Genomic DNA, 24,454 nt, shown 5'->3' with positions numbered 1-24,454 from the left:
AAAAGGAACAAAGATTGAACACTTATAAAACCTATGATGTAGAGCAATAAATAATTACACAGCATCAATAAAATTTAATCTGCCCAGTGAACATAACGTGGAGACAACAAAGTAAAACCATTATAACTTAGCTGTTAAAAGTATTTTTTTGAAGAAGAAGAAGAAAAATATATATTCTTTCAGAACATTTATCCTTTGGCAATAATTCTAATTTATACATGATGAAACATAACATCACTACTCCCTCCATACACTAAAGAAATCTCACTGTGGAAGATATGATTTATACTTTCATGATTATATATGTGGTACATTAGATACAAAAAGTATTTTTTAAATACTTACTTTTTCATTAGAATCATATCCCGCTGAACAGAGACTACGAGACACCACTAAATGCTGTCTTGGATAATGTGGAACATGCTACCAAAAGAAAAAAAAGGAAGTGAAATAAACTACAGATACTTGAATGAACTTTACTTTTCAAGTTCATTCATTTTCAAGTTTATTTTCAAGTAAATATTTTTCAGGGTAATTCTTCCAGTATGCTTCTAGCTACAGTGTTTCATCAATCAATATATGTAGTTCTAAGCAACATACCATAACTATAGAAGGTAAATCGTAACTAGACACATCCCCTTGGCACACATGAGGAAACCAAAGGCATCAAAACAATCTCCAGAAAAGTATAATAAGAGTCAGTGGGCCAAGTAAAATTAGAAGAAAGGTCTTTCTGATCATGCAGACTGATATGGCAGGATCAGAATGTCACATACTAATGCAGAACTTTATACAACATAATACAAGCGACTTGGCCTTCAAAGAGCTTCAATTTTAACAGCTGCCAGAAAATGACAAAATATTATTTTTTATTTGCTAATGTCTTAAACATGATTTCTTATTTTACTTATTCTGGTATAAACGTGGTTTGGCAAATAAAAATGAAAAGGTATTAGTAATAATCAAGTTCACTTCTAATTCATTACTATAACGAATTTTTGTGTGTTTGTGGAAAAAGTATATCTTAAGCCTTTAAAACATTAAGAATAATCACCAATAAAGGTTATAGCCAAAGTTTAAGAAAATAATTTAGCCAGTAGTCACTGATGAAGGTAGACCAAGAAAAAAAAAGGCAGGGGGTGGGGGGGACTTCCCTGGTGGTCCAGTGGTTAAGAATCCACCTGCCAATGCAGGGGACACAGGTTCAATCCCTGGTCTGGGAAGATCCCACGTGCTGAGGGGCAACTAAGCCCGTGCACCACAATTACTGAGCCTGTGCTCTAAAGCCCGTGAGCCACACTACTGAAGCCCACGTGCTCTGGGGCCCTCATGCCGCAACTACTGAGCCCATGTGCTGCAACTACTGAAGCCCGCACGCCTAGAGCCCATGCTCCGCACAAAGAGAAGCCACCACAATGAGAAGCCCACGCATCTCAGGGAAGAGTGGCCCCTGCTCGCTGCAACTAAAGACCCCGCAAGCAGCAACCAAGATCCAGCGCAGCCAAAAAAAAAAGTAGGGGGGAGGACGAGGGCAAAAGGCAACAGGTACTACGTCAGAGAATTTTCTAATAGCATAACTCAAATAGGAAGCAAAAAATTTTTATAACAACATTTTAAAATGAAAAAGATGTATATAGTTATTTTTTAGAAGTATCAAGCCCCAAATTACAAAATGTAATCTTTATGCAAAAGTGAAGGTAACAGATACGAAAGATACACTTTACAAAACAAAACCTACATTACCAAGTAAAAAGGACTGGTGATGAACAATGAACTGAGAATGGCAAGAAAACTGACTTTATTACTGTGTCTCTTTCACAGACCAAAACTCACTCTCATAGTCATGCAAGCATCCCTGTGAGTTCAAGAGTATTAGTCCCAATTTTAAAAGTGAGAAAACTGAGCCTCAAGAATTTTAATTTTTCAAGTCACAAGGGCTAGGCTGTAAGGGTAACAAGATTTAAGCACAGATCTATTAAAAGCATTCTGAAGTTTTTTATTTTGAGATAATACAAATGGTGGCATTTCCCACATTAACACTAACATCTGTGCAAAGATATGATTTGGGGTAAAAAACTATCTACCAAGGGAGTCTCACCACTCCTATGTGTTCAAATAAAAATTCAGTCTTCCACTGCCCTCAGCAGAATAGCTATAATCTGTGAACTCTACTCTCATATCAAACTTAATAGGATAAAGATAATACTCCCTTCCCTAAAAATCATATCTTGTGTTTACAGCCTCAGCCAATGCAGAAAGCAAACTCTAAACATAAAGAAAAGCAGGGCTTCCCTGGTGGCGCAGTGGTTGCGCGTCCGCCTGCTGATGCAGGGGTAACCGGGTTCGCGCCCCGGTGTGGGAGGATCCCACGTGCCGCGGAGCGGCTGGGCCCGTGAGCCATGGCCGCTGAGCCTGCGCGTCCGGAGCCTGTGCTCCGCGGCGGGAGAGGCCACAGCAGTGGAAGGCCCGCATACCACAAAAAAAAAAAAAAAAAAAAAGCAAAAACTACCTGGGAATTTCTCACATTTATTCTGCCACAAGGTAGCGCTAGGATATTTACACAAGAAATTAAATAGCATACCAGCTTCCTATCAATTTTATAAAATGAAACAAAACAGTTTACAGTTTTACAAATTTTTCCTAATATCATAAGGCACATAATGGTCTGTTGTAGGAACATGTCAACATATCCTTTTACAAAAGGCAAAATCATACATGTGTCTTCAGTCACTAACAAATAAAGGGTGTAACTGATTCCTGATGGCAAAAACCAAATGTGAGTCTTCCAGAGACAAAACACAATCTGGGGTAGACATTTTAGGTATTCTAATTAGCTTTGGAGAGAGAGAATAAACAGCGATGTTTATGTCTGGGGAAGGGAACACGTCCCAGAATACCGCCTGGGAAAGAACTCTGGGAGAAGAAAGCAAGGAACCTGAGTTCTAACCCTAGCTCAGCTGACACTACTTCTAGGACTTGAGCAAACCACTTTAACTCTTCTGCCCTCTACTGAGAAATGAAAGCTCAGATAAGTTTTCTCTAAGGTCCCGACTAACCTACACCACTATTATTCAAAAAACAAGAGCTTAGTACAGGGAGTCTAACGTGTGCAAGCATCGGACAATTATGAAGGATATGCAGTTAATCCAAACTGAACATGTGGGCCAAGAAGATGGTGACACAGATCTCACTGCTGAACTGCTCCGAGAGCAACAAACGCTGAGCTATTTGGTGTAAATAGAGCTAATTTCAGAGATGTGAATAAATATGAATTAAGCATTAAGTTTCTAGAATACCTTTGGGAATAAAAACCTCAGGACTCTATCTCATCAGATGGTCTCATGAAAAATGGACTAAGCTAAACTTTGTCCCAACAGAACAGTTTCTAACCTAGAACAACTCAAGCTCTGAGAAATGTTTGGGTCAGCTGACTCAATATAATACACATTTACTTTCAGGAAACTACCAATAACATAAAACTCAAAAATGTCTATACCACACAGTTCTTAAAGCTAAATCAACTCTTACAAATTACACCTGACCGAAATGTAGGAGAAGAACTAGCACTACACCTAACTGATCAAACTGGGGTTTGTTAAATCTTTTTATTACTATTTTTAAATAGTTGGTTCTGAAGATCTAACAGATTATATTTTACCACCATTATCAAAAACAGCAAGCATAAAAAAAACATTAAAAAAAGAAAGCATACAGCTTGTACACATAAGAATTTGTGATAATGCAGCCCCAAAATTTAAAAAACATAAGATGCCTCTAGTTAGCCAAGGAACTAGAAGTAGAAATGGTACAAGCAATCAGAACAAACTACTGCGTTAAAACAACAGTTTGGGCCATTCCCACAGCAAGCCCAAACTGGTTTGCAGTCAGCCCCACAATGGCTCTCTTGTGTTCCTGTTTACTCCTGGCAGACCTTCACGGAAGTTCAAAGTTATAAAGAACACAAGTCAAAAATCAGATAATTTTGTAGAGCTACAACATAATTTTTTTTTAAATACAAGGGACAAGTTAGTAGAACTCTGCTAATTTAGACCTCTACATAGCATTTTTAATGTTCATTATTTTTCTTAAGCATATAAAAAACTGGCTACAAGCCCAGTCCAAAATTCTTTCAAGATACTTCCTAGAACAAGCGTTTGAAGGAGAAACTTTAATCAACTCTATTTATAAAGACTATTTAGCCTATGACAGCCAAAAGGAGAAAGGTCAGTGTATGCAAAATGATTTCCCAACAATGTACTGCATTGGTTCTCTTCTACAAGAATAAAGATTTCCTGGGGCTTCCCTGGTGGCGCAGTGGTTGAGAGTCCGCCTGCCGATGCAAGGGACACGGGTTCGTGCCCCGGTCCGGGAAGATGCCACATGCCACGGAGTGGCTGGGCCCGTGAGCCATGGCCGCTGAGCCTGCGTGTCCGGAGCCTGTGCTCCGCAACGGGAGAGGCCACAACAGTGAGAGGGCCACGTAACACACACACACAAAAAAAAGAATAAAGATTTCCTATATTTTCCACACTTAGAAAAGAAATGCCAGCTAACAATGTGGCACGTGGGAAGTAGCAGCACGACCTTCAGAGTCACAAGACCTGGGTCAACTCTTAGCTCCACTGCTTTATAGGTATGAAACATTGAGCAAATAATTTCTCTGGACTCCAGCTTCCAACTATAAAATGTACTAGATGACACCTCCCTTGCTTTCCTACAGGGCTGTTAAAAAAAAAAAAATCAAGCCTTTATAAATGGTAAAGCACCAAGAAAATGGAAGATATTACACAAAAACTAAATCCAATCATGCAGCTGTAGCTTTCTTTCTTAAAATTATACCAGGCCAGGGATTCCCTGGTGGCGCAGCGGTTAAGAATCCGCCTGCCAATGCAAGGGACACAGGTTCGAGCCCTGGTCCGGGAGGATCCCACATGCCGTGGAGCACCTAAGCCCGTGAGCCACAACTACTGAGCCTGTGCTCTAGAGCCCGCGAGCCACAACTACTGAAGCCCGCGCAAAGCCCGCGCGCCTAGAGCCCATGCAGAAGCCACCACAATGTGAAGCCCGCACACTGCAACGAAGAGTAGCCCCCGCTCGCCCCAACTAGAAAAAGCCTGCGGGCAGCAATGAAGACCCAACGCAGCCATAAAAAAACAAACCAATAAGTGAATAATAAATAAAATAAACAAAACAAATTAAAAAAACAAATGAATAAATAAATAAATAAAACCAGGCCGTTTGGGAGTTCCCATAAAAGTAATAATACAGTAATTAAGAGCTGTGATCTAGACTCAGATTCAGACCCCGGTTCAAATGCTGGCTCTGACATTTCTTAAACATAATTTTCCTCACATATAAACTGGGCATAAAAACTACTTATCTAGGACATAAGGCTGCCATGAGGATTAAATGAGAATGTGTAAAATGCCTAGCACAGTTCTGCATATGTTAAAGTAAGCATACAATAACTGTTAACCAAAAAAAGGGGTACAGCTTTTACACAAACTGTTCACATGCCTTCTGGCCATTGCCAACAAGGACTGCCCTTTTCTAACTAGGAGACCACCTACTTTCACATTCTGGATGTGGCCTCAGGTGGCAGCCCAAACTGGTAAATCCACTAGACTCATGTTGAAAGAAGAACTTAAACACTAATCCTGCCAAACCAAAAGTATTCCTCTTAACATAACCACAGCAGCATTCAGGTGCATAATACTAAAACAATTCTGTTGACAGGTTAATTCATTATTAGGATGCATGCTATTGGGGTTGGCCAAAAAGATCATTCGGGTTTTACTAGAAGATGTCACGGAAAACCCCAAACAAACTTTTTGGCCAACCAATACTTCAAAGAAACCATCCTCAAAATTGTGGATTAATGGAGCCATAAGATGCTCTTACCAAGTAAAAGTAAATATTTGATAGTGCTTCATCTTCAAATCTTCTAGGCAAAGGTCCTCTCTTCCACATTTCACAACACAGAGCTGGGACGCACCAGCCAAATATTTCTTTCAGCATTTTAACAGAACCACAGTGACCAGAAAAAAAACCCCTTTAAAAACACTGCCGGAAGTCAGGCTTTTTCACTTAAGCACAGCTTTTCCTTCACAGACATTGACTATTTAGCCTTCAGGACCTCACTAGCCATCCCAATCTTCAACTGTCTACCAAGACCTTCTGTTACAAGCTAGGCTGAATATCTAATATTTGAGAGAGATGATCAAATCTCAAGATTCATGTCAATTACTTCTCAATAAAACTGGGGGAATAAAACTCAAGATTCTCCAGCTCTGCCTCCATAGAACACCAGAGAACTATATACGTCAACTTTAAAACTTCCTCATTCCACTACAGCTCCCCAACCAGGCCATTCCTCCCACCCCACCTGTAGCAGAGGCTGTTGGTGTGCATCCAGAACCTGTGCACCAGGCGGTGACGGCCCCCAGCTGGTGTACTCTGTACATGTGTCCTACTCATGGCTCACACCTGCTCCCTAGTGTGCCCCATTTGCCTCAACTAGACGGGAGTTCTCCATCAAGCCTGGGAGCTACATCGCTCCCAGCCCACAGCCAATGACTGACTCACACAGGGTTCAAAAGGCTGCCCCTGCCCCTCATCTCAAGGTGGGTCCAATTTAGTATTGCAATCTGTGCTTTAGTGCTGGCTATCCAATATGGCAGCCACTAGCCACAGGCAGCTTCTGAGCACTTGAAATATGCCAGTCCACATTCCAATGTGCTCCAAGTGTATAATACACACCAGATTTGAAGACTTAATACCAAAAACAAACAACAAAAAAAACCTTGTTAATTTTTTACATTAACATATTAAAATATTTTAAATATACTGGGTTAAATAAAATACATTAATATTTAACCTTTTAAAACATTTTTTAATGTGAGTGCTAGAAAATATTAAATTACATTTGCAGCTCACATTTTATTTTTATTGCACAGGGCTGAACTAGAACAGTGCTTCTCAAACCCGACTGTGCATCAGGATCACCTGGAGAAGGGCTTGTTAAGGCAGATGGCTGGGCTCTAACCCCAGATTTTCAAACTTGGCAGGTCTAGCGTGGAGCTAGACGATGTGCATTCCTAACAAGTACCCAGGTAATGCTGCTGTGGCTGCTGTCACTGCTGGCTGGAGGAGTCCCCTACTTTGAGAACCACTGCTCCAGGGCTCCCCTGGGGGATGAAACTGAATCTAGTTTCGATCTGGAGCCCCTTCCTTGCTTAGATTTTTTTCCCCTGCTCTAGCCTGCTTTCTTCATTCTTCTCAACTACTACCACCTGCACAAAATCCCTCTTCAAGCTCTTCTTCTAGGAAGCCTAACCATCCCACTGCCATAGAACTATTCTGACACACTATAACTTTCACAAAGTGCCAGATTAATAGCAACCAATGAGATGTGAACTATCACTGCATCTTTTGTAAAACAGTAACAAAGAACTTTTTTATTGGCTTGTTAGTTGCCCTTATATAACGAATTCTACACATTCAGGGCTAGGACAAGGTTTGTTTATCCTGATTAACGAACGTTCCTTACTGTAGGGAAGCCTAACCCTCTTTTCCATAACTGCTATGAAGCTCAAACTAGGTTTTGTCCCCAGAGATGTATAAATCTGACCTTTCTCATTTTTACTAAGTTTGTTAATATGGTATAATAAGAGTGTTGAAGTCAGATCTAAGTTTGAATCCTGGATCTATTGCTTAATTGTTGTGTAACCTTGGGCAAGTTACTTAACCTCAGCTGTAAAAATGAGAATCATCTGTAGGTTGTTTGATAATTAAACGCTAACACAGCTTTCCTCCTCTTTTGCCATTTTCAGTAACCCCAGAATCATCTATCAACCTGAGAACGTGGTTTCTAACTACTGCTCCTTTCCCATACCCATTACATGATCCCACAAACAACAAAATCACCACCTCTCTGTATTTCGTAAATTCAATCAATTTATTGTAATGTAACTACTGTCTTGATCTTCCCTCCCAAGCTTCAGCATTCTGCATCTCTAAAACACTACCACATCCAGGGGCTTAAGTCAAGGACGTAAGAATCATTCTTTTTTTTTTCAATTGAGATATAATTCACATACCATAAAATTCATTCTTTTAAAGTCTACAACGCAGTGGTTTTTAGTATATTCACAAGGTTGCAGAACTATCACCACTATCTGATTCCAGAACAGTTTTTCTTCACCCCAAAAAGATACCCCTCAGTTGTTAGCATCTCCTCCCTCATCCCTCCCCCTAGACCCTGGCAACCACTAATCTACTTTCTGTCTCTGTGGCTCTGCCTACCCTGGACATTTCACACGAATGGAATCATACAATATGTGGCCCTTCGTGTCTACCTTTCAAAGGTCCTTGATTCCTCTCTTTCCTTTCACCTCCCTTCTAACCCAACATCATGTACTATTGGTTCTAGCTCCAAAATATATCCCAAGACTTACCAGTTCTCACCAACTCCAGTGCTACCACCCTAGCACAAGTTACCATGATGTTACCAGCTTGAACTTCTACAACAGTCTCCTGACTGGTCTCCCAGCTCCTACCCTTCTTCCCCTTCCCAGCCCCCACTAGGACATTCTCCACACAGCAGAGTGGTCTTTCCAAAACATAAATCCAACTTGCTTAAAACCCTCCAATGGACTCCCATTATTGGGATAAATTCTGAATATAAGCCCCTACATGACTGTCCTGTCTACCTTCATTCCCCCCTCATTCACTGTGCTCCAACCAGTGGCCATGTAGCCCCCCTAATCACACCAAACGCACTCTCACCTCAGAGCTGTTGCCTTGGCCTTCCTTTGGAATGCTAGTCCCCAGGTCATCACATGGTGGGCTGGGTCAGTTTTTTTTATCAAATACCACATTCTTAGAAATATCTCCTCTCTTTTCCTTAGGTAACAACCCCCCAACACCGCTACCACTTTTTATCCCATTATTCTATTTTTCTTTTTCCTTTCAGCATTTACCACTCTTTGAACTTACATATTTATGTGAATACTGTCAGTCTCCTTTAGTCAAATATAACCACAATGAGGGCAGAAATGTTCACTATTATATCCACAGCACTAAACAGTATCTGGCACATAGTAGGTGTAGTGGGTTGAAATGGTGGACTCCAAGATGATGTCCTGGATCCTGCCAATCCCTAAATCCAGTGACAAGTGTCCTTATAAGAGAAAGAAGAGGACACACAGGGAGAAGGAAAAGAAGGCCAGGCTTCTGAAGAGAGAGGCTGAGACTGCAGTGATACGGCCACAAGCCAAGGAACAAGTGGAGCCACCAGAGGCAAGGAAGGATTCTTCACTAGAGCCCTCGGAGGGCCCATGGCCCTGCTGACATCCTAATTTCAGACTGTTGGCCTCTACAACTGTGAGAGAACAAATCTGCATTGTTTTAAGCCACCAGCTGTGTCCCATGAGTACCGTATTAGTTTTATTCACTGAAATTATAAGTCAACATCTTCCAACATGTTTGAAATTCACTTTTATTATACTGAGTCCCATCACAGTTTATGGTCTTATTTTTCTTAATGAAAATGTCAATAAGCACTTAAAATAAACTAATTTTTTAAATCATACAGTAGCCTCACTTTTCAAAAAGGTACAAATTTGCTTCAGCTATTAGAGAGTAGCTTCAAAACAAAATAATACTTCTGCATATGACACTTCACCATGCTACTGAAATTACTCTCATTAAAGACCAAAGACCTTGGGAATTCCCTGGCGGTCTAGTGGTTGGGACTCCATGCTTCCACTGCAGGGGGCCCACATTCGATCTCTAGTCAGGGAACTAGGATCCTGCAAGACTCGCAGCCAAAAAAAGACCGAAGACCTTATCATAGCCTCCCTTCAATCTTTATCTTTATTCCTTGACCTCCCTACACTTGGGACACGGTGAGGGAACATGTTTTCGTTTCTTCTGGTCCCCTCAGCGCGTACCACAGTGCCAGCAACTTAGTAGATATTCCACAAACACTTTGTGAAAGACAGACAGCTACATCTCTAGATAGATGAATGAATGAACGAATGCTATTTTGGCTCCTCTCAAACCATTCCTCTAAATCCTACTGTCTCTTCTTCCTTCTTCCAAATCCAAATTTAGGGTAATAAGACTGAGTATTTATTCAATTAAACATTAACTTAACCAAGCATATCCTTCAGAGTGCACACACTCCAACGTTTACCTCAGATCACTGACCCAAAAACCAGCCATTGATTTCCTTCTTTCTTCCGAGCAATTCAACATGACTCTTGGAATCATCTAATTCCAGATACCTAAAAGGAAACACTACCCACCCCCAAATTTTTCTTTCCTAATTCCTTTTTTTCATCCCTGTTCTCCCATTTACCCACTTTTTAAAAAACTGGAATCACTTAAACAACTCGTATTCCTTCACTCACTTGATCAAAAATGTCACTATCTCTTCCCCTGATTTAGAAAAGGGTTTTACCAATCACTCCTCTGTTCTGAACCTCTTAAGAACAGAAAAAAATCCAAAAAAGCAGATGTATAAATACACAAATGTCCATAAGCACTTTCTTATAGCAAAAACTGATTTCTGGAGCTTCCCTGGTGGCGCAGTGGTTGAGAGTCCACCTGCCAATGCAGGGGATGCGGGTTCGTGCCCCGGTCCGGGAAGATCCCACATGCCGCAGAGCGGCTGGGCCCGTGAGCCGTGGCCGCTGAGCCTGCGCGTCCGGAGCCTGTGCTCCGTAACGGGAGAGGCCAGTGAGAGGCCTGCGTAACACCAAAAAAAAAAAAAAAAAAAAAAAAAAGAATGGTTAGAACTCTCTAGAGTTAGCAGTCTGCTTTCCAACCAACCAAGCAATTTGCAGGGGTGGAGGGAGGAATGGGAGGAATAAAATCTTCAAAAGGTTCCGCTTCAAACACAGACTCAATGGAGCACATTTCAAGTTCCCAGAAAAGAAGCATGGAGAGGAGCTAAGCAGCTCAAGCTCCCCTAAAGTGACAGTGATCTTGAGAGTTTCCTCCCACTTGCAGGAGAAATTCTTTACTGGCACAAATATAAGTCTCTACTCCAGTCAGTACTGCCACAAATTCAGCACTACTTTGTCAAACGCTGTGTTACGAAAACAGAAATAGGGACTTCCCTGGTGGTCCAGTGGCTAAGGCTCTGCGCTCCCAGTGTAAGGGGCCCAGGTTCAATCCCTGGTCAGGGAACTAGATCGCACATGCCACAACTAAGAGCCCGCATGCCACAACTAAAGATCCTGCACACTGCAACTAAAACTCGGTGCAGCCAAATAAACAAATATTTTTTAAAATAGAAAGAAAACAGAAATAGACAAGATGCAGGCTCTGCCAACACATTAAAAGGAAGAAACTGGGTAAGAAAAATCAGTTTATATGTTGTACAGTAAGTGTACAGCAGTAAATAGAGTAAAAACTTCCTTCACTCTCAGCCTCTCCACACTAAAATATGTCAGTGTAATAATCCCTCCCAACTCCAACATGAATGGTTTCCCATAAAACCAAGCACGGCCTACAGCAAGGCCCAGCATAGTCTGACTCCCACCTACCTCGCCAGCACCATCTAATCTAGATACCAGAGCCTCAGTAGCCTTTTCTCAGTTCTCCTACCTTGTCATGCCCTCTGGCCCAGGACTTTTGCACGTGCTACTCTCTCACATATAACGCTCACCTCTTTCTTCTCTCTTTGCCTAGAAAAAAGTCACTTTGTCCTTCAAAACTTGTTTCAATTTTCACTTCCAAAGGAAAACTCCCTTACCTTAGGCATGGTTTGAGCAAGTCACATAAAACTGTGCCTCAATTTCTTCATCTGTAAATGGGGATTATATGGCTGTTGTGAGGATTGAATAAATTAATTCAAGCAGAGCACCAGAACAGTATCTAGGACACAAAGCTCAAAATCTAGACTTGGTCAAATCCCTCCATTTTATTTTCTTCTATATAGCACCAGGACCTCTCCCCTAATAGCATTTTACACTTTTTTGTCTCCTTAACAGACTAAAATTTCTAAAAGAGAAATTATATTCATTTCATAGAGATGGAACACAGGAAGTAGAGAAAGACTTGCTGAAAAAAAAAAAAAAAAAAAAAAACAGCTGAAAGGAAGAAGCGGAGGCCCAAAGAGGTGACTTATTTAATATACCAAACTTCATCTGTGTGACTCCAAAGCCCATGCCTCCCCACCACACCATGCTGCCTCCTACACATCAATAAATGTATTCAGAGTTTTGCAACTGCAAGTGATGTGGCCAAAAAAGATTAAAAGATGAAAGAACACTAAAGATTAAGAAACAATAAATTGTGTGCCCACACAAACTTTGGGTTTTTTTGAGAGTGGGCATTCTAAAGCTGACACTAAGCTAATGTACTTGCAGACTTACTTTCACTTCCATGTTCAGCTCTAGCTGAACATTTCTCACCTGGGCCTAAGCTCCCTCCTCTTTAAAAGAGTAGGATGGGCCAAATCATCTCTAACGTGTCTTCCAATTCTAAAAGTTCAATGACAATAAATCAAGTTACGTGCCTATTTTTTTAAAAGGAAGATAACAGGTGGTTTTCAGAGAAACCTTTATTTTAAATAATTTGTTCAAGTGACTTAAACTCTGTTAATAAGGTAAGTTAGGTAGTCTTCGTTTAGAAATTACAAGAGACTCCATGTTGAAGAGAAAAAGTGTTAAGAGCCACACACAAACACTCCAACGTATAAGTCAAGGCTGCCACCATGAAAACCCTAGAACATACAGTGCAGAGATGTGTTCAGAACAGCACAAACACCAGGCTAACCACTACAGAGAAGAGAAAAACAAGATGCATATACAGTATATAATGTGATGTAATACAATTAAAATAGGCTCTCAACTCAAACAAAGGTGGTAGCAATCCTGACATCTTATGATACTTTAAAAGGTGAGACAAACTCAAAACCCTAACTCTACTTGAGCAATTTAGTGTCCCTTCAAAGCAGGAAGGAGGCAAAAGAAAATGGAAACGATAAGGACCCTTAAAAATACACCTGGAAAGCTCAAGACAAGCCAAAACCTCATGGCCCAAGAGCGGGAGCACGAGAAATGCACGTACATTACAGCCAGATGGCTGTCAGCCGCTCCCGAGAAAGCAGAAAACTCACGCCTACAGGCTCCTTGGGCCGCTCGGCCCTCCATGATTGATACTCCGAGTAACAGCTGGGGCGAGGGACGCCGGCTCTGCCCCGCTCCAGGGCGAACTCCGGAGGGAGAGGGAGTTAGGGGCGCGGTCCGACGCGGAACCCGGCGCCGAGTGTAGCCCGAACACCTACGGAGCGCTCTCCGCAGCACTGGCCACCGCCTGGCGGTGCGGGCCTGGGAGCCCAGTGAGGCCCAGGCCCACGGGGAGTCCCTGCGCTCCTCACCTTCAGGGTCCATAGCGCCGCGCTCCGCAACAGTGGCTGCGGCCACCACCGTCCACGCCGTCCTGTGACCAGCGCTGCCTCCCCGACCCAGAGCCCCGCCATTGTTGCCCCTGCAGACTGGAGCTCCGCTGACCTCTCACCCCGCGGAAGGGGGAGGAGAGCGCCTAGGCTTCGGCCAATCACGAGCCTGGGATCCGTAGCCCCGCCCCCTACTGCGGGGAAGGGAGGGACCGGGAGCGGGACTCGCCCAACTCGGGGAGCCGGGAGACTGGCTGCTGGGCAAGCGCGTGCTGGGCCCGGAGGGAGGCTGGCCGAGCGGCCCGCTAGGAGCCAGCTGGGGGCTGCTGGCCCGGCACTATCCCGGCAATGAGCGAGGCAGGGAGGACACGCGTGTGTTCTGGCGGCGGTTGATCCGCACCTGCTTGGGGTAAAGCCCGTATTGCGCCAGCTTCCACTTAGCAACCTACACGCAGTGCGGCCAGCGAACGTCAGTGAGGTACCTCCGCCCCTTGACCACCCCTCAGCCCAGGGCCGCCCTACAGTCTCGAGTGTCCTAAGTTCCAGGCAGGTACCCAAGCTAAGATCCTGTATGTTTGAAGGCATAAGTTGCAAAGCGCCAAACCAAGGTAAGGTTTTGGACAAATGTGGTAACATAGAAAACGCTCTAGGTCTAGAAGTCAGAGATCCCAGCTCAAGCCCTACCTCTTCTGCATATACTAACATCTGCGTGTCAGAGGAATTAGCCATAACCAAAGTCAGTTTCTGTTGCTTGCAAGTAGGCACCCTATTAATACAACTACTAAGGGCCAGACCTTGTTAGATGCCTCAAATTTTGTCTCTTTACAAAAACCCTATTGGCCTATACATTTCCCATTTAAGAAACTGAATTTATAGAGAGGAAAAGCCACTCAGCTAGTAAGTAGTGAAACTAGGGTTTGAACCCAGGTCTGGCTGTCTTCAGGGACTGGACTTTTGTTTTATTATGGACAGTTTTTAACAGACACAAAAGAGAGAAAATAGTCTTATGATCACCCAGGCACCCATCACACAGCTTCAACAAATCAACATTTTGTCAATCTTGTTTCATCTATTCCCCCTGCTTATTTTTTGCTGGAGTATTCTGAAGCAAATCTCAGACATCAGGTCCTCTCACCTATATATACGACAGCATCAGGGGCTCTCTCTTAACTATTTTGCTTCTCGTACAGTCACCTTGAGACAGTTAACAAAGCTAGGAATGACACAGAATGTCTTACAACATGGCAAATGCCAAAAGAGATACAAACTGTTTAAGGATAGCTGAGAGGTGACACTTAATGGAATTTTAAAATGTAAGCAGGAACTTGCATGACACACAATATAAAAAATTATATCAGTTTCACAGGATTTCTCACTTAGGTATCTAAGGCTGGGCTCATTTCCTACCCAGGAAACCTGCTTTTCTTTTTTCTTTTTTTCTTTTCCTTCCTCCTTTTTACCCTTTGGAGTGATTCTCCTTAGATCCTATCTGTTTTGTCTTATAGAAGTTATCTTCTTGAACGGCAGTTGTGGCAGAAACTACTTGTTCCATAATATCTATTCTCCACTCCTTTCTTTAGTAAAAGAGCTCCTGAGCTTTAGCTGAGCACATGGCCACCCAGCTAAAGGCTGCACTATCCACCCTCCCTAACAACAAGGTGTGGACATGTGACTAAGGTGTGCTTTATGGAATGTAAGAATTGTGCCCTTAAAGAGTAGAGGCATGCCTTCCATTTCCTCTTCCCTCCTTCCTGAAAGAAGACATACTGGTGGGTGCTGGAGCAACCATCTTAACTCGTGAGATAGGAGCCCCATGTTGAAAATAGCAGAGCAGTAAGATAGGAGGAGCCAAGGTCCCCTACCCTGTGGATTCATCTTATCAGTCTTCTACTGCTTAATGCATGGACTGTTACATGACAGAGAAATAAACTTGTATCTTGTTTAAATCATTGTTATTTCTGTCTTTACTATAGCAGCCAGAACTGTATCCTAATCAACTCACAAGTGAGGTACTGACAAAATGAAACCTGATATATATGGTGATAACTTAATGGTGACCACCCCAATACAGCAAACCAGAATCTGAAAGCTGATGACCCCTGTTATACCATGGTACCTCTTTAGTAAAACGGCTGCTTTCAAAGCCTGGGACAATATTGTTTTTGCTTTCTTTGATATAGCCTGTAATTCTAATACCATGTTTTCAAGGGAATATAATTGCCAGTTTTGAGCTGAACAGTTCTACCTTCTCCGAGCTATGCCACACATTTTGGGATGTTTATCATCTCCAAAACCCACTTCCTGTTACCAATGTCTGAAAATAGTTGTTGCATATATTTTGTCCAGTTTTCTATTTATCTATAGTGGAAGGGAACCAGCTACTCCATCTAGAACCAGTCTGGAACCAGTTACTCTGCCTTTGCTAGAAATAATAAATTTCCTCTCAGAATTCTGAAAACATTTTACATCATCTTCTAGCTTCCGGAGTTGCTCTTGGGAAGTCAGATGCCAATCTCCCCTGTGATCCCCCGTATCCTGTTACAAGATACTGCCCTACTGTTGCATGGTGTGCTTGGAGCCGGGGGAAGCTGGGGTGTAAATCAGGGAATCATGAGCAGCCACATGAGCAATAAATAGCAAGACTGCACTCCACCTAGAGACCCTGAACTTTGAGCTACATACATATATTTGGCTCTCCCTGAGTTGGGAGCACTTACAGACGAGGTAAACCGGAGTGGAAATTATGTTTCCCCAAATCCTCTGCCCTATATGGTTCCTGGTTAGAGTTAACCAAAAGAGGACCTTGTAAGAAAGCAGGACCAGGGGCTTCCCTGGTGGCGCAGTGGTTAGGAGTCCTCCTGCCATGCGGGGCGCGGGTTCGAGCCCTGGTCCAGGAAGATTCCACGTGCCACGTAGTGGCTAAGCCCACGCGCTTGGAGCCCGTGCTCAGCAACGGGGGGAGCCACTGCAGTGGGAGGCCCGCACGCTGCAGCGAGGAGTGGGCCCCACTCGCCGCAACTGGAGAGAGCCTGCACACGGCGACAAAGACCCAACGCAGCCAAAAATAATAAATAAATAAAATAAATTTTAAAAAAGAAAGCAGGAGTGAAGTGGCAGCCAATACTTCCAGATTATTACCGTAAGGTAAGGAACACAGTTTCCTGGAAGACCGCGTGTCCTCAGCCTCCACTCTGCATCCAGCTTGTTTTTCCCAACTGCTAGCACTGCTGACCACCAGCAACCCCAGGCCCAACACCAGACACTTGGCTGCAGACCCACAGAGGTGGTAGCTGTCCAGAAGCAATTGCTTCTCATGACCCCTTTCTGAGAGCCTTCCTCACATTCCTATCTGGCAGCCAGACATGCTTAGCTTCTCTGCTATCCCCCTTATCCAGCTTGTCCAACTTGTCTACCAATGCTTCAGGCAGACTCTTGTAATCACTCTTTCTCTGCCAGTAGCCTGTAGCCACTGATGAATGTGAGTATGTACTGCAGGAAGGGAAAATAACCAAAATTTTCAGGGATTACTGGACTCTAGCTCTGAACTGATGCTAATTCCTAGAGAGCCAAAATGCTATTGTATTCCCCCCGTAAAAGTAGAGTCTTATGGAGGTGTGCTTCCTTGGCTGAATCCTGACTGTTACACTAGTGAGAAGAGTAGTCGTGCATAACTCTTTGAATGATGAAGGGGTGGACTGTGGCAGAGACTGCTGGTTGTCCCCTAATACCCACCTTCCTCTTGCTTCTTTAATAAAAGAACTCTCACAATTAGCTGGGTACATGGCCCTCAGGGAATAACTACATTTCCCAACTTCCATCACAGCAAGAGTGGCTAGGTTACTAAGTTTTGGCCAATGGGATGTAAGCAAAAGTGACATGGGTAACTTTGGGGTTGTGCCCCTAAAGGGAAGGGGCATGCCTTCCACTTTCCCTTCTCCTCTTCCCAGCTTGCCAGAATGTGGGCATAATGTTGGGGGCAAAGTTGTCATCTTAGATGATAAGAAGGAAGTCAGGCGTTGAGGAAGACAAAACAATATCCAAGGAGCTCAAAGGTACTGACACCATGAAGCTGCTATATCAGCCCCGGAAAGTTTTGCTCAGATTTTTATGCAAAAGAGAAAAACACTGTATCTTTTTTAAGTTACTGTGTTTTGTTTTGTTTTGTTTTGTTTTGGCTTTGTTACAGTAGCCGAATGTGTACCCTAACTAATAGAACACAACTCTATGCCTTTGTTCTCTCCACTTAAAGTTACAGATTGTACTCAATAACAAAAACAACCAAAAAAACCAATCAAAATATAAGCAGAAGACCTAAATAGACATTTCTCCAGAGAAGACATACAGATGGCAAATAGGCACATGAAAAGATGCTCGTCATTGATACTTATCAGAGAAATAAATGCAAATAAAACTATGATGAGTTATCACATCATACCAGTAAGAATGGCTATTGTCAAAAAGTTTACAAATAATAAATGCTGAAGAGGGTGAGGAGAAAAGGGGACCCTCCTACAGTGTTGGTGGGAATGTAAATTGGTGCAGCCACTATGGAAAACAGTATGGAGGTTCCTTAAAAAACTAAAAATAGAGCTACTATGTGATCCAGCAATCCCACTTTGGGGTATATATTCAAAGGAAATGAAAACAGAAAATTGAAAAGATATCTGTACTCCCATGTTGAAGCATTATTCACAACAGCCAAGATATAGAAACAATCTAAGTGTCCATCAACAAATGACTGAATAAAGATATGGCATATAAAGTGAAATAACCCACAGGGAGAAGGACAAATACCACATGATGTCACTTATATGTGGAATCTAAAAAATAAGAAAAAATGTCAAACTCATAGACACAGAGTAGGAAAGTGCTTTCCACGGGCTGGGGCAGGGGAGGAAATAGGGAGAGATTGGTAACAGGGTGCAAACTTTCAGCAATAAGATAAATAAGTTCTGAGGATCCAATGTAAAACATGGTGGCTATAGTTGATAACACCGTATCATATAACTGAAATTTGCTAAGAGAGTAGAATTGTTCTCACCATAAAAAAAAAGTTATATATATAAGGTGATGGATGTGTTAATTACCTGGATGGGTGGAAATCCTTTCACAATGTATACATATATCAAAAATCACCACAATGTAGACTTTAAATATCTTACAATTTTGTATGTCAATTATACCTCAATAAAGCTGAAATTGATAAATAGATAAATAAATAAAAAATTTTTAAATACTCCTCAAAACTGTCAAGGTCATGAAAAACAAGGGAAGACAGAAACTATCACAGACCAGAGATGGCTAAGGACATATGATGACTAAATGCAGTGCAATATCCTGGACTGGATACAAAAACTAAAAACTGTAAAACCTACTGAAATTCAAATAGAGTCTAGAGTTTAGTTAATAATAATGTACCGGGGCTTCCCTGGTGGCGCAGTGGTTGAGAATCTGCCTGCTAATGCAGGGGACATGGGTTCAAGCCCTGGTCTGGGAGGATCCCACATGCCGCGGAGCAACTGGGCCCGTGAGCCACAACTACTGAGGCTGCGTGTCTGGAGCCTGTGCTCCGCAACAAGAGAGGCCGCGATAATGAGAGGCCCGCACACCACCATGAAGAGTGGCCCCCGCTTGCTGCAACTAGAGAAAGCCCTTGCACAGAAACGAAGACCCAACACAGCCAAAAATAAATAAATAAATAAAATTTTAAAAAATTAAAAATAAAAAAAAATAATGTACCAATGTTGTTTCCTTAGTTTTAACAAACGTACCATGGTAACATAAAACATTAACATTAGGGGAAATTATGTGAGGAGTGCATGGGAACTCTGTATTTTGTCTTTACAACTTTCCTATAAATCTAAAATTATTCAAAAATAAAAAATTTATCACCATAAAAAAAGGATAATTGAAAGGTAGATAAATAGGGAGAAAATATCTGCAAATGAAGCAACTGACAAGGGATTAATCTCCAAAATACACAAACAGCTCATGCAGCTCAATATCAAAAAAACAAACAACCCAATCAAAAATTGGGCAAAACACCTAAACAGACACTTCTCCAAAGAAGACATACAGATGGCCAAAAAGCACATGAAAAGATGCTCAACATCACTAATTATTAGAGAAATGCACATCAAAACTACAGTGAGGCTTCCCTGGTGGCGCAGTGGTTAAGAATCCACCTGCCAATGCAGGGGACACGGGTTCGATCCCACATGCCACGAAGCAACTAAGTCAGTGTACCACAACTACTGAGCCTGCGCTCTAGAGCCTGCGAGCCACAACTACTGAGCATGCATGCCACAACTACTGAAGCCTGAGTGCCTAGAGCCCATGCTCCACAAGAGAAAGCACCACAATGAGAAGCCCGCTCATCTCAGTGAAGGGTAGCCCCCACTCACCACAGCTAGAGAAAGCCCGCATGCAGCACCGAAGACCCAATGCAGCTGAAAATAAAATAAATAAGTTTATATATATTAAAAAAAAAACTACAATGAGGTATCACCTCACACCAGTCAGAATGGCCATTATCAAAAAGTCTACAAACAATAAATGCTGGAGAGGGTGTGGAAAAAAGGGAACCCTCCTGCACTCTTGGTGGGAATGTAAATTGATACAGCCCCTATGGAGAACAGTATCGAGGTTCCTTAAAAAAATTAAAAATAGAACTACCATATGACCCAGCAATCCCACTCCTAGGCATATACCCACAGAAAACCATAATTCAAAAAGATACATGCACCCCAATGTTCATTGCAGCACTATTTACAATAGCCAGGACATGGAAGCAACCTAAATGTCCATCAACAGAGAAATGGATAAAGAAGATGTGATACATATATACAATGGAGTATTACTCAGCCAAAATATTTGTTCAAAAAGAACGAAATAATGCCATTTGCAGCAACATGGATGGACCTAGAGATTGTCATACTGAGTGAAGTTAAGTCAGACAAAGAAAGATAAATAACGTATGATATCACTTATATATGGAATCTTAAAAAAAAGGTACAAATGAACTTATTTACAAAACAGAAGTAGAATCACGGATGTAGAAAACAAACTTATGGTTACCAGGGGATGGAGGGGGAGGAATAAATTGGAAGATTGGGACTGACACATACACACTACTATATATAAAATAGAAAACTAATAAGAACCTGCTGTACAGCACAGGGAACTCTACTCAATATTCTGTAATGGCCTATATGGAAAAAGAGTCTTAAAAAAATAGAGCGGGTATATGTATATGTATAACTGATCCACTTTGCTGTACACCTGAAACTAACATAACATTGTAAATCAACTACACACCAATAAAAAATTTTTTTTAATATGTATAAAGGGCATCACCGGGGACAATTAACTAAATTTACATGTGACTGGATTAGATAATTGGGTTTTTCTATGCTAAATTTCCTGCTTTTGATCCTTGTACTGGGGTAATGTAAGAGAATGTCCTTGTTCCTAAAAATATATACTTTGAAGTATTAAGAAGAAAAAAATAGAAAGGTAGATAAGTGGATATTCTAGGTAAAGGACTTACAAGCAGAGTGAATAGCATGTGTATGATAGTGAGCTGTGGGTCCAGCAGCATGCTTTTGTATCACAAATGGTATGACTTCAGCAAAGGAAGCATTTACAGACAAAACTGAAGGAATAGGAAAGGGCCAGATCCTGAAGAGAGTAAATATTATACTACAGAGTTGGGTGTTTTTATCTTCGAGGCCAGAAATCACACTGTGGCACAATAATGGGCCACATATGGCACAAGGCTAAGTTTGGTTTTAGCCCTGGTTGTGTGTGTGTGTTAAATTGAGTTAGTTAACTATATTCAAAATATGGTAGCTTTCACATAAAATTCCAAATTTTCTACTTCTCTTGAGAGATCAAAAGACTTAACAATGCAGGGATTCCCCAAATACACTCAAAGGCTTCTCCCTTTGCCCACCAGGTCCTTTACTCATCCTCATTAGCTGCTTGTGTTTGGGGGTTTTTTGTTTGTTTGTTTTTAAATTTTTATTGGGGTATAGCTGATTTATAATGTTGTGTTAGTTTCCGGTATACAGCAAAGTGAATCAGTTATACATATACAGATATCCACTCTTTTTTTTTTTTAGATCCTTTTCCCATATAGGCCATTACAGAATATTGAGTAGAGTTCCCTGTACTACGCAGTACGTCCTTATTAGTTATCTATTTTATACATAACTGCTTGTGTTTTTTATCGATGTTCTTTGAGGTGAGAAACCTGAAGCATCTTAATCCAGGAAGTGATGCTGTATTTGCATTTTAGAAAGTATTGTGCATCATTCTAGAACTAGAGAAAAGTCTCCACATGAATAAATCTCACAAATATAAGATGAAGCAAAAAACAAAACAAAAAATAAATAAAAGGAAAACAATCTGCAGAAGAATACATAGTTTGACACCATTTTTATAAAAGCTTTAAGATAGGTGAAACAATCTCATATTATTGAAAACCACATACGTAAATAATAAAGGATGAAATAATGTCTGGGAACGCTGGTCTATGAATTTGAGAGACAGGTTGCCCTTCTTGAGGGAGGTTGTATTCATTTCCTAGGGCTGTCACAACAAAATACCATAGACTGGTAGCTTAAACAACAAAGCTTTTTTTCCTCACAGTTCTGGAGGCTAGAAGTCCAAGATAAAGGTGTTGGCCAATTCAGTTTGGGGAGAGAGGTCTCTTCCTTGCTTGTAGACAGCCGCCTTCTCATTGTGTTTTCACATAGCCTTTCCTCCAAGAATGTGTATGCAAGGAAGAAGAGAGAGAGCTCTCTGGTGTCTCTTCTTATAAGGTCACTAATCCTATCAGTTCTGGGTCCCACCCTTATGACTTCATCTAACCTTTAATTACTTCCATAAAGGTCCTGTTTCCAAATACAATCACACTGAGGGATTAGGGCTTCAACATATGAATTTGGGAGAAGCCCATAACACTTTACCATGAGGGGCCACACAGAGCATACTCTTCCCCCAGCAATAAAAATGCATATGTGCAATGTTTCTGCCCAGGGAAGACTACTAAAGACTCAGTGATCAACGTTTTTATTGGGAGGGCTAGTCATGTAGGTACTCTCTGCCTAGCACATACCAAAACTCCAGATTCCCAGAAAGAAAGCAGGCATTCCACATAAATTATTGAACATTGTACACTGTTTGCACAGTCTGAGTATAGTGGGCCACCCTTATCAGTGGGGAATAGTGGGAACACTCCCAAAATCCAGCCAAGGCCAACCCTGCAAGCAGGCCCTTCTAAAGACAGTCACTTCAGGTTTGCTATGTTAACTTATGCGCACTTACCAATGACCTCCTCAGCTCTGCTTCATTGCTCCCATCTCATGAATAAAGATTACTGAGATAACCCAATTGCTAAGCACTGAAACTGGTTCAATAATTGTCAATAAATTATTTTGTTTCTAGGTTTCAATACCATTATCAATCAAGGAAAATCATAGTACACTTTATGACTTTAAAAAGTCCCTAGAGATTTGTCGATGTCCTTACTGTCCAGAACATGTTCTCTCCCAAGGTAATCATTGATTATACCCTTCTAAGTTAATTGTGTGTCATATTTCCAGAAAGGATCCCACCCTCTTCCGTTCCTGAAGTGCTGATTAACACAGCAGGTAAGCTCTCCAGTCTTATTACCATAGCCCAGATAGTTTGGCCACCATCTTAATCCTACAATGGAGGTGGAAACACTTTAAAGCATTGTCAAAGATATTTCTAGAGTGTATCCTACCTGCCTGCAACAAAACCCTGGGCAAACTGTAAAAATAGAAAAGAGAATAGAGGGCTTCCCTGGTGGCGCAGTGGTTAAGAATCCACCTGCCAATGCAGGGGACACAGGTTCAAGCCCTGGTCAGGGAAGATCCCACATGCCCCGGAGCAACTAAGCCCATGCGCCACAACTACTGAGCCTGTGCTCTAGAGCCCATGAGACACAACTACTGAGCCCGTGTGCCACAACCAGTGAAGCCCAGGTGCCTAGAGCCCGTGCTCTGCAACAAGAGCAGCCACCACAATGAGAAGCCCACGCACTGAAACGAAGAGTAGCCCCCGCTCGCCGCCAACTAGAGAAAGCCCACACGTAGCAACAAAGACCCAAGGCAGCCAAAAATAGATAAATAAAATTTAAAAATTTAATTAATAAAAAAAACTAATTCCCCATTTTCCCCTCCCCCACCAGCCCCTGGCAACCACCATTCTACTCTGTCTCTATGAATTTGACTATTCTAGGTATCTCACGTAAGTGGAATCAATATACAATTGTATCAACAGATGTGAGTAGCTTTTCCAAAACATCCTTCAGAACAACCCTATTCACTCTTTAACACTCAGAAGCTTCATCTTCTGAGAGAGACATCAGAAAAAGCCTGCCCTTGCCGGCAGCCGAAAGGACCTTACAGGCACTATTAACAACTAACACAACAGTTAAAGTCTGTGGCTTCGATTCTTGTACCCTTGGAGAAATAAATCCCTCTTGAATCAAGAAGACTGTTCCTGCCGGGGACCTCAACCTGAGAATTCTTAGGAATCCTCCAGAAGCAGAAAACAGCCTTCACTCAAGACTATCAACAAAGGAATGACTGTGTGAAGGAGACAGCCCAAGACATGGAAAGTCAAGGAGCTGGTGCTATACATTGTTACACTTCAATCTGTATGCAAGATTTCTTAATTTTCCTAGATATTTTCCTTCACCTCTGTTGCTTTAAGGTTCTGAATTGTTGATTACGTCTTAACTATGGTATCTGTAAGCAACAGTTTGCTGGAGCCAGATAGAACCAGCTTAGGAGAACCCATTGTTAAATTGTCAGGAATCTTGCCAGACAGTTGTCAAATTCCTAGTAGCTTGAAATCAGCCTGTGGAAATATTTACACAACGGAAATCAGAAAACACTACAAATCATGGCCCCGCTCACTCCCGCTCTCCCAGAGAATATGCTGTTAAACATTTATCAACACACCACTGCCTAAAAGGCACCTATCCTTGATGTTGCCCCTTGGATCCTA

The 24,454-nt window shown here is 41.9% G+C and overlaps 1 protein-coding gene across 6 annotated transcripts in view; it reads right to left on the bottom strand.

Moving 5' to 3' along the window:
• The window catches only part of PCCA (propionyl-CoA carboxylase subunit alpha), a 378,662-nt gene extending 365,145 nt beyond the window's left edge, over positions 1-13,517 (bottom strand). For all 6 annotated transcript variants that reach the window (XR_008619078.1, XM_028497435.1, XM_007103730.4 and 3 more), the window contains exons 1-2: positions 13,394-13,517; positions 346-423 (exon numbers count right to left, since the gene is read on the bottom strand). Coding sequence is in view for 5 of the 6 variants with exons in the window: in XM_028497435.1 (XP_028353236.1) it covers positions 346-423; positions 13,394-13,495 (180 nt within the window). In the remaining variant the exon portion in view is untranslated. The remainder of the gene's footprint in view (positions 1-345; positions 424-13,393) is intronic.
• Between the last annotated feature and the right edge of the window lie 10,937 nt (positions 13,518-24,454).

The sequence above is a fragment of the Physeter macrocephalus genome, chromosome 13 (genome assembly GCF_002837175.3).
Source record: "Physeter macrocephalus isolate SW-GA chromosome 13, ASM283717v5, whole genome shotgun sequence".
NCBI lineage: Eukaryota > Metazoa > Chordata > Mammalia > Artiodactyla > Physeteridae > Physeter > Physeter macrocephalus.
The sequence above is the reverse complement of the archived record's forward strand: the minus strand, read 5'-3'. Positions and strand labels throughout refer to the sequence as shown.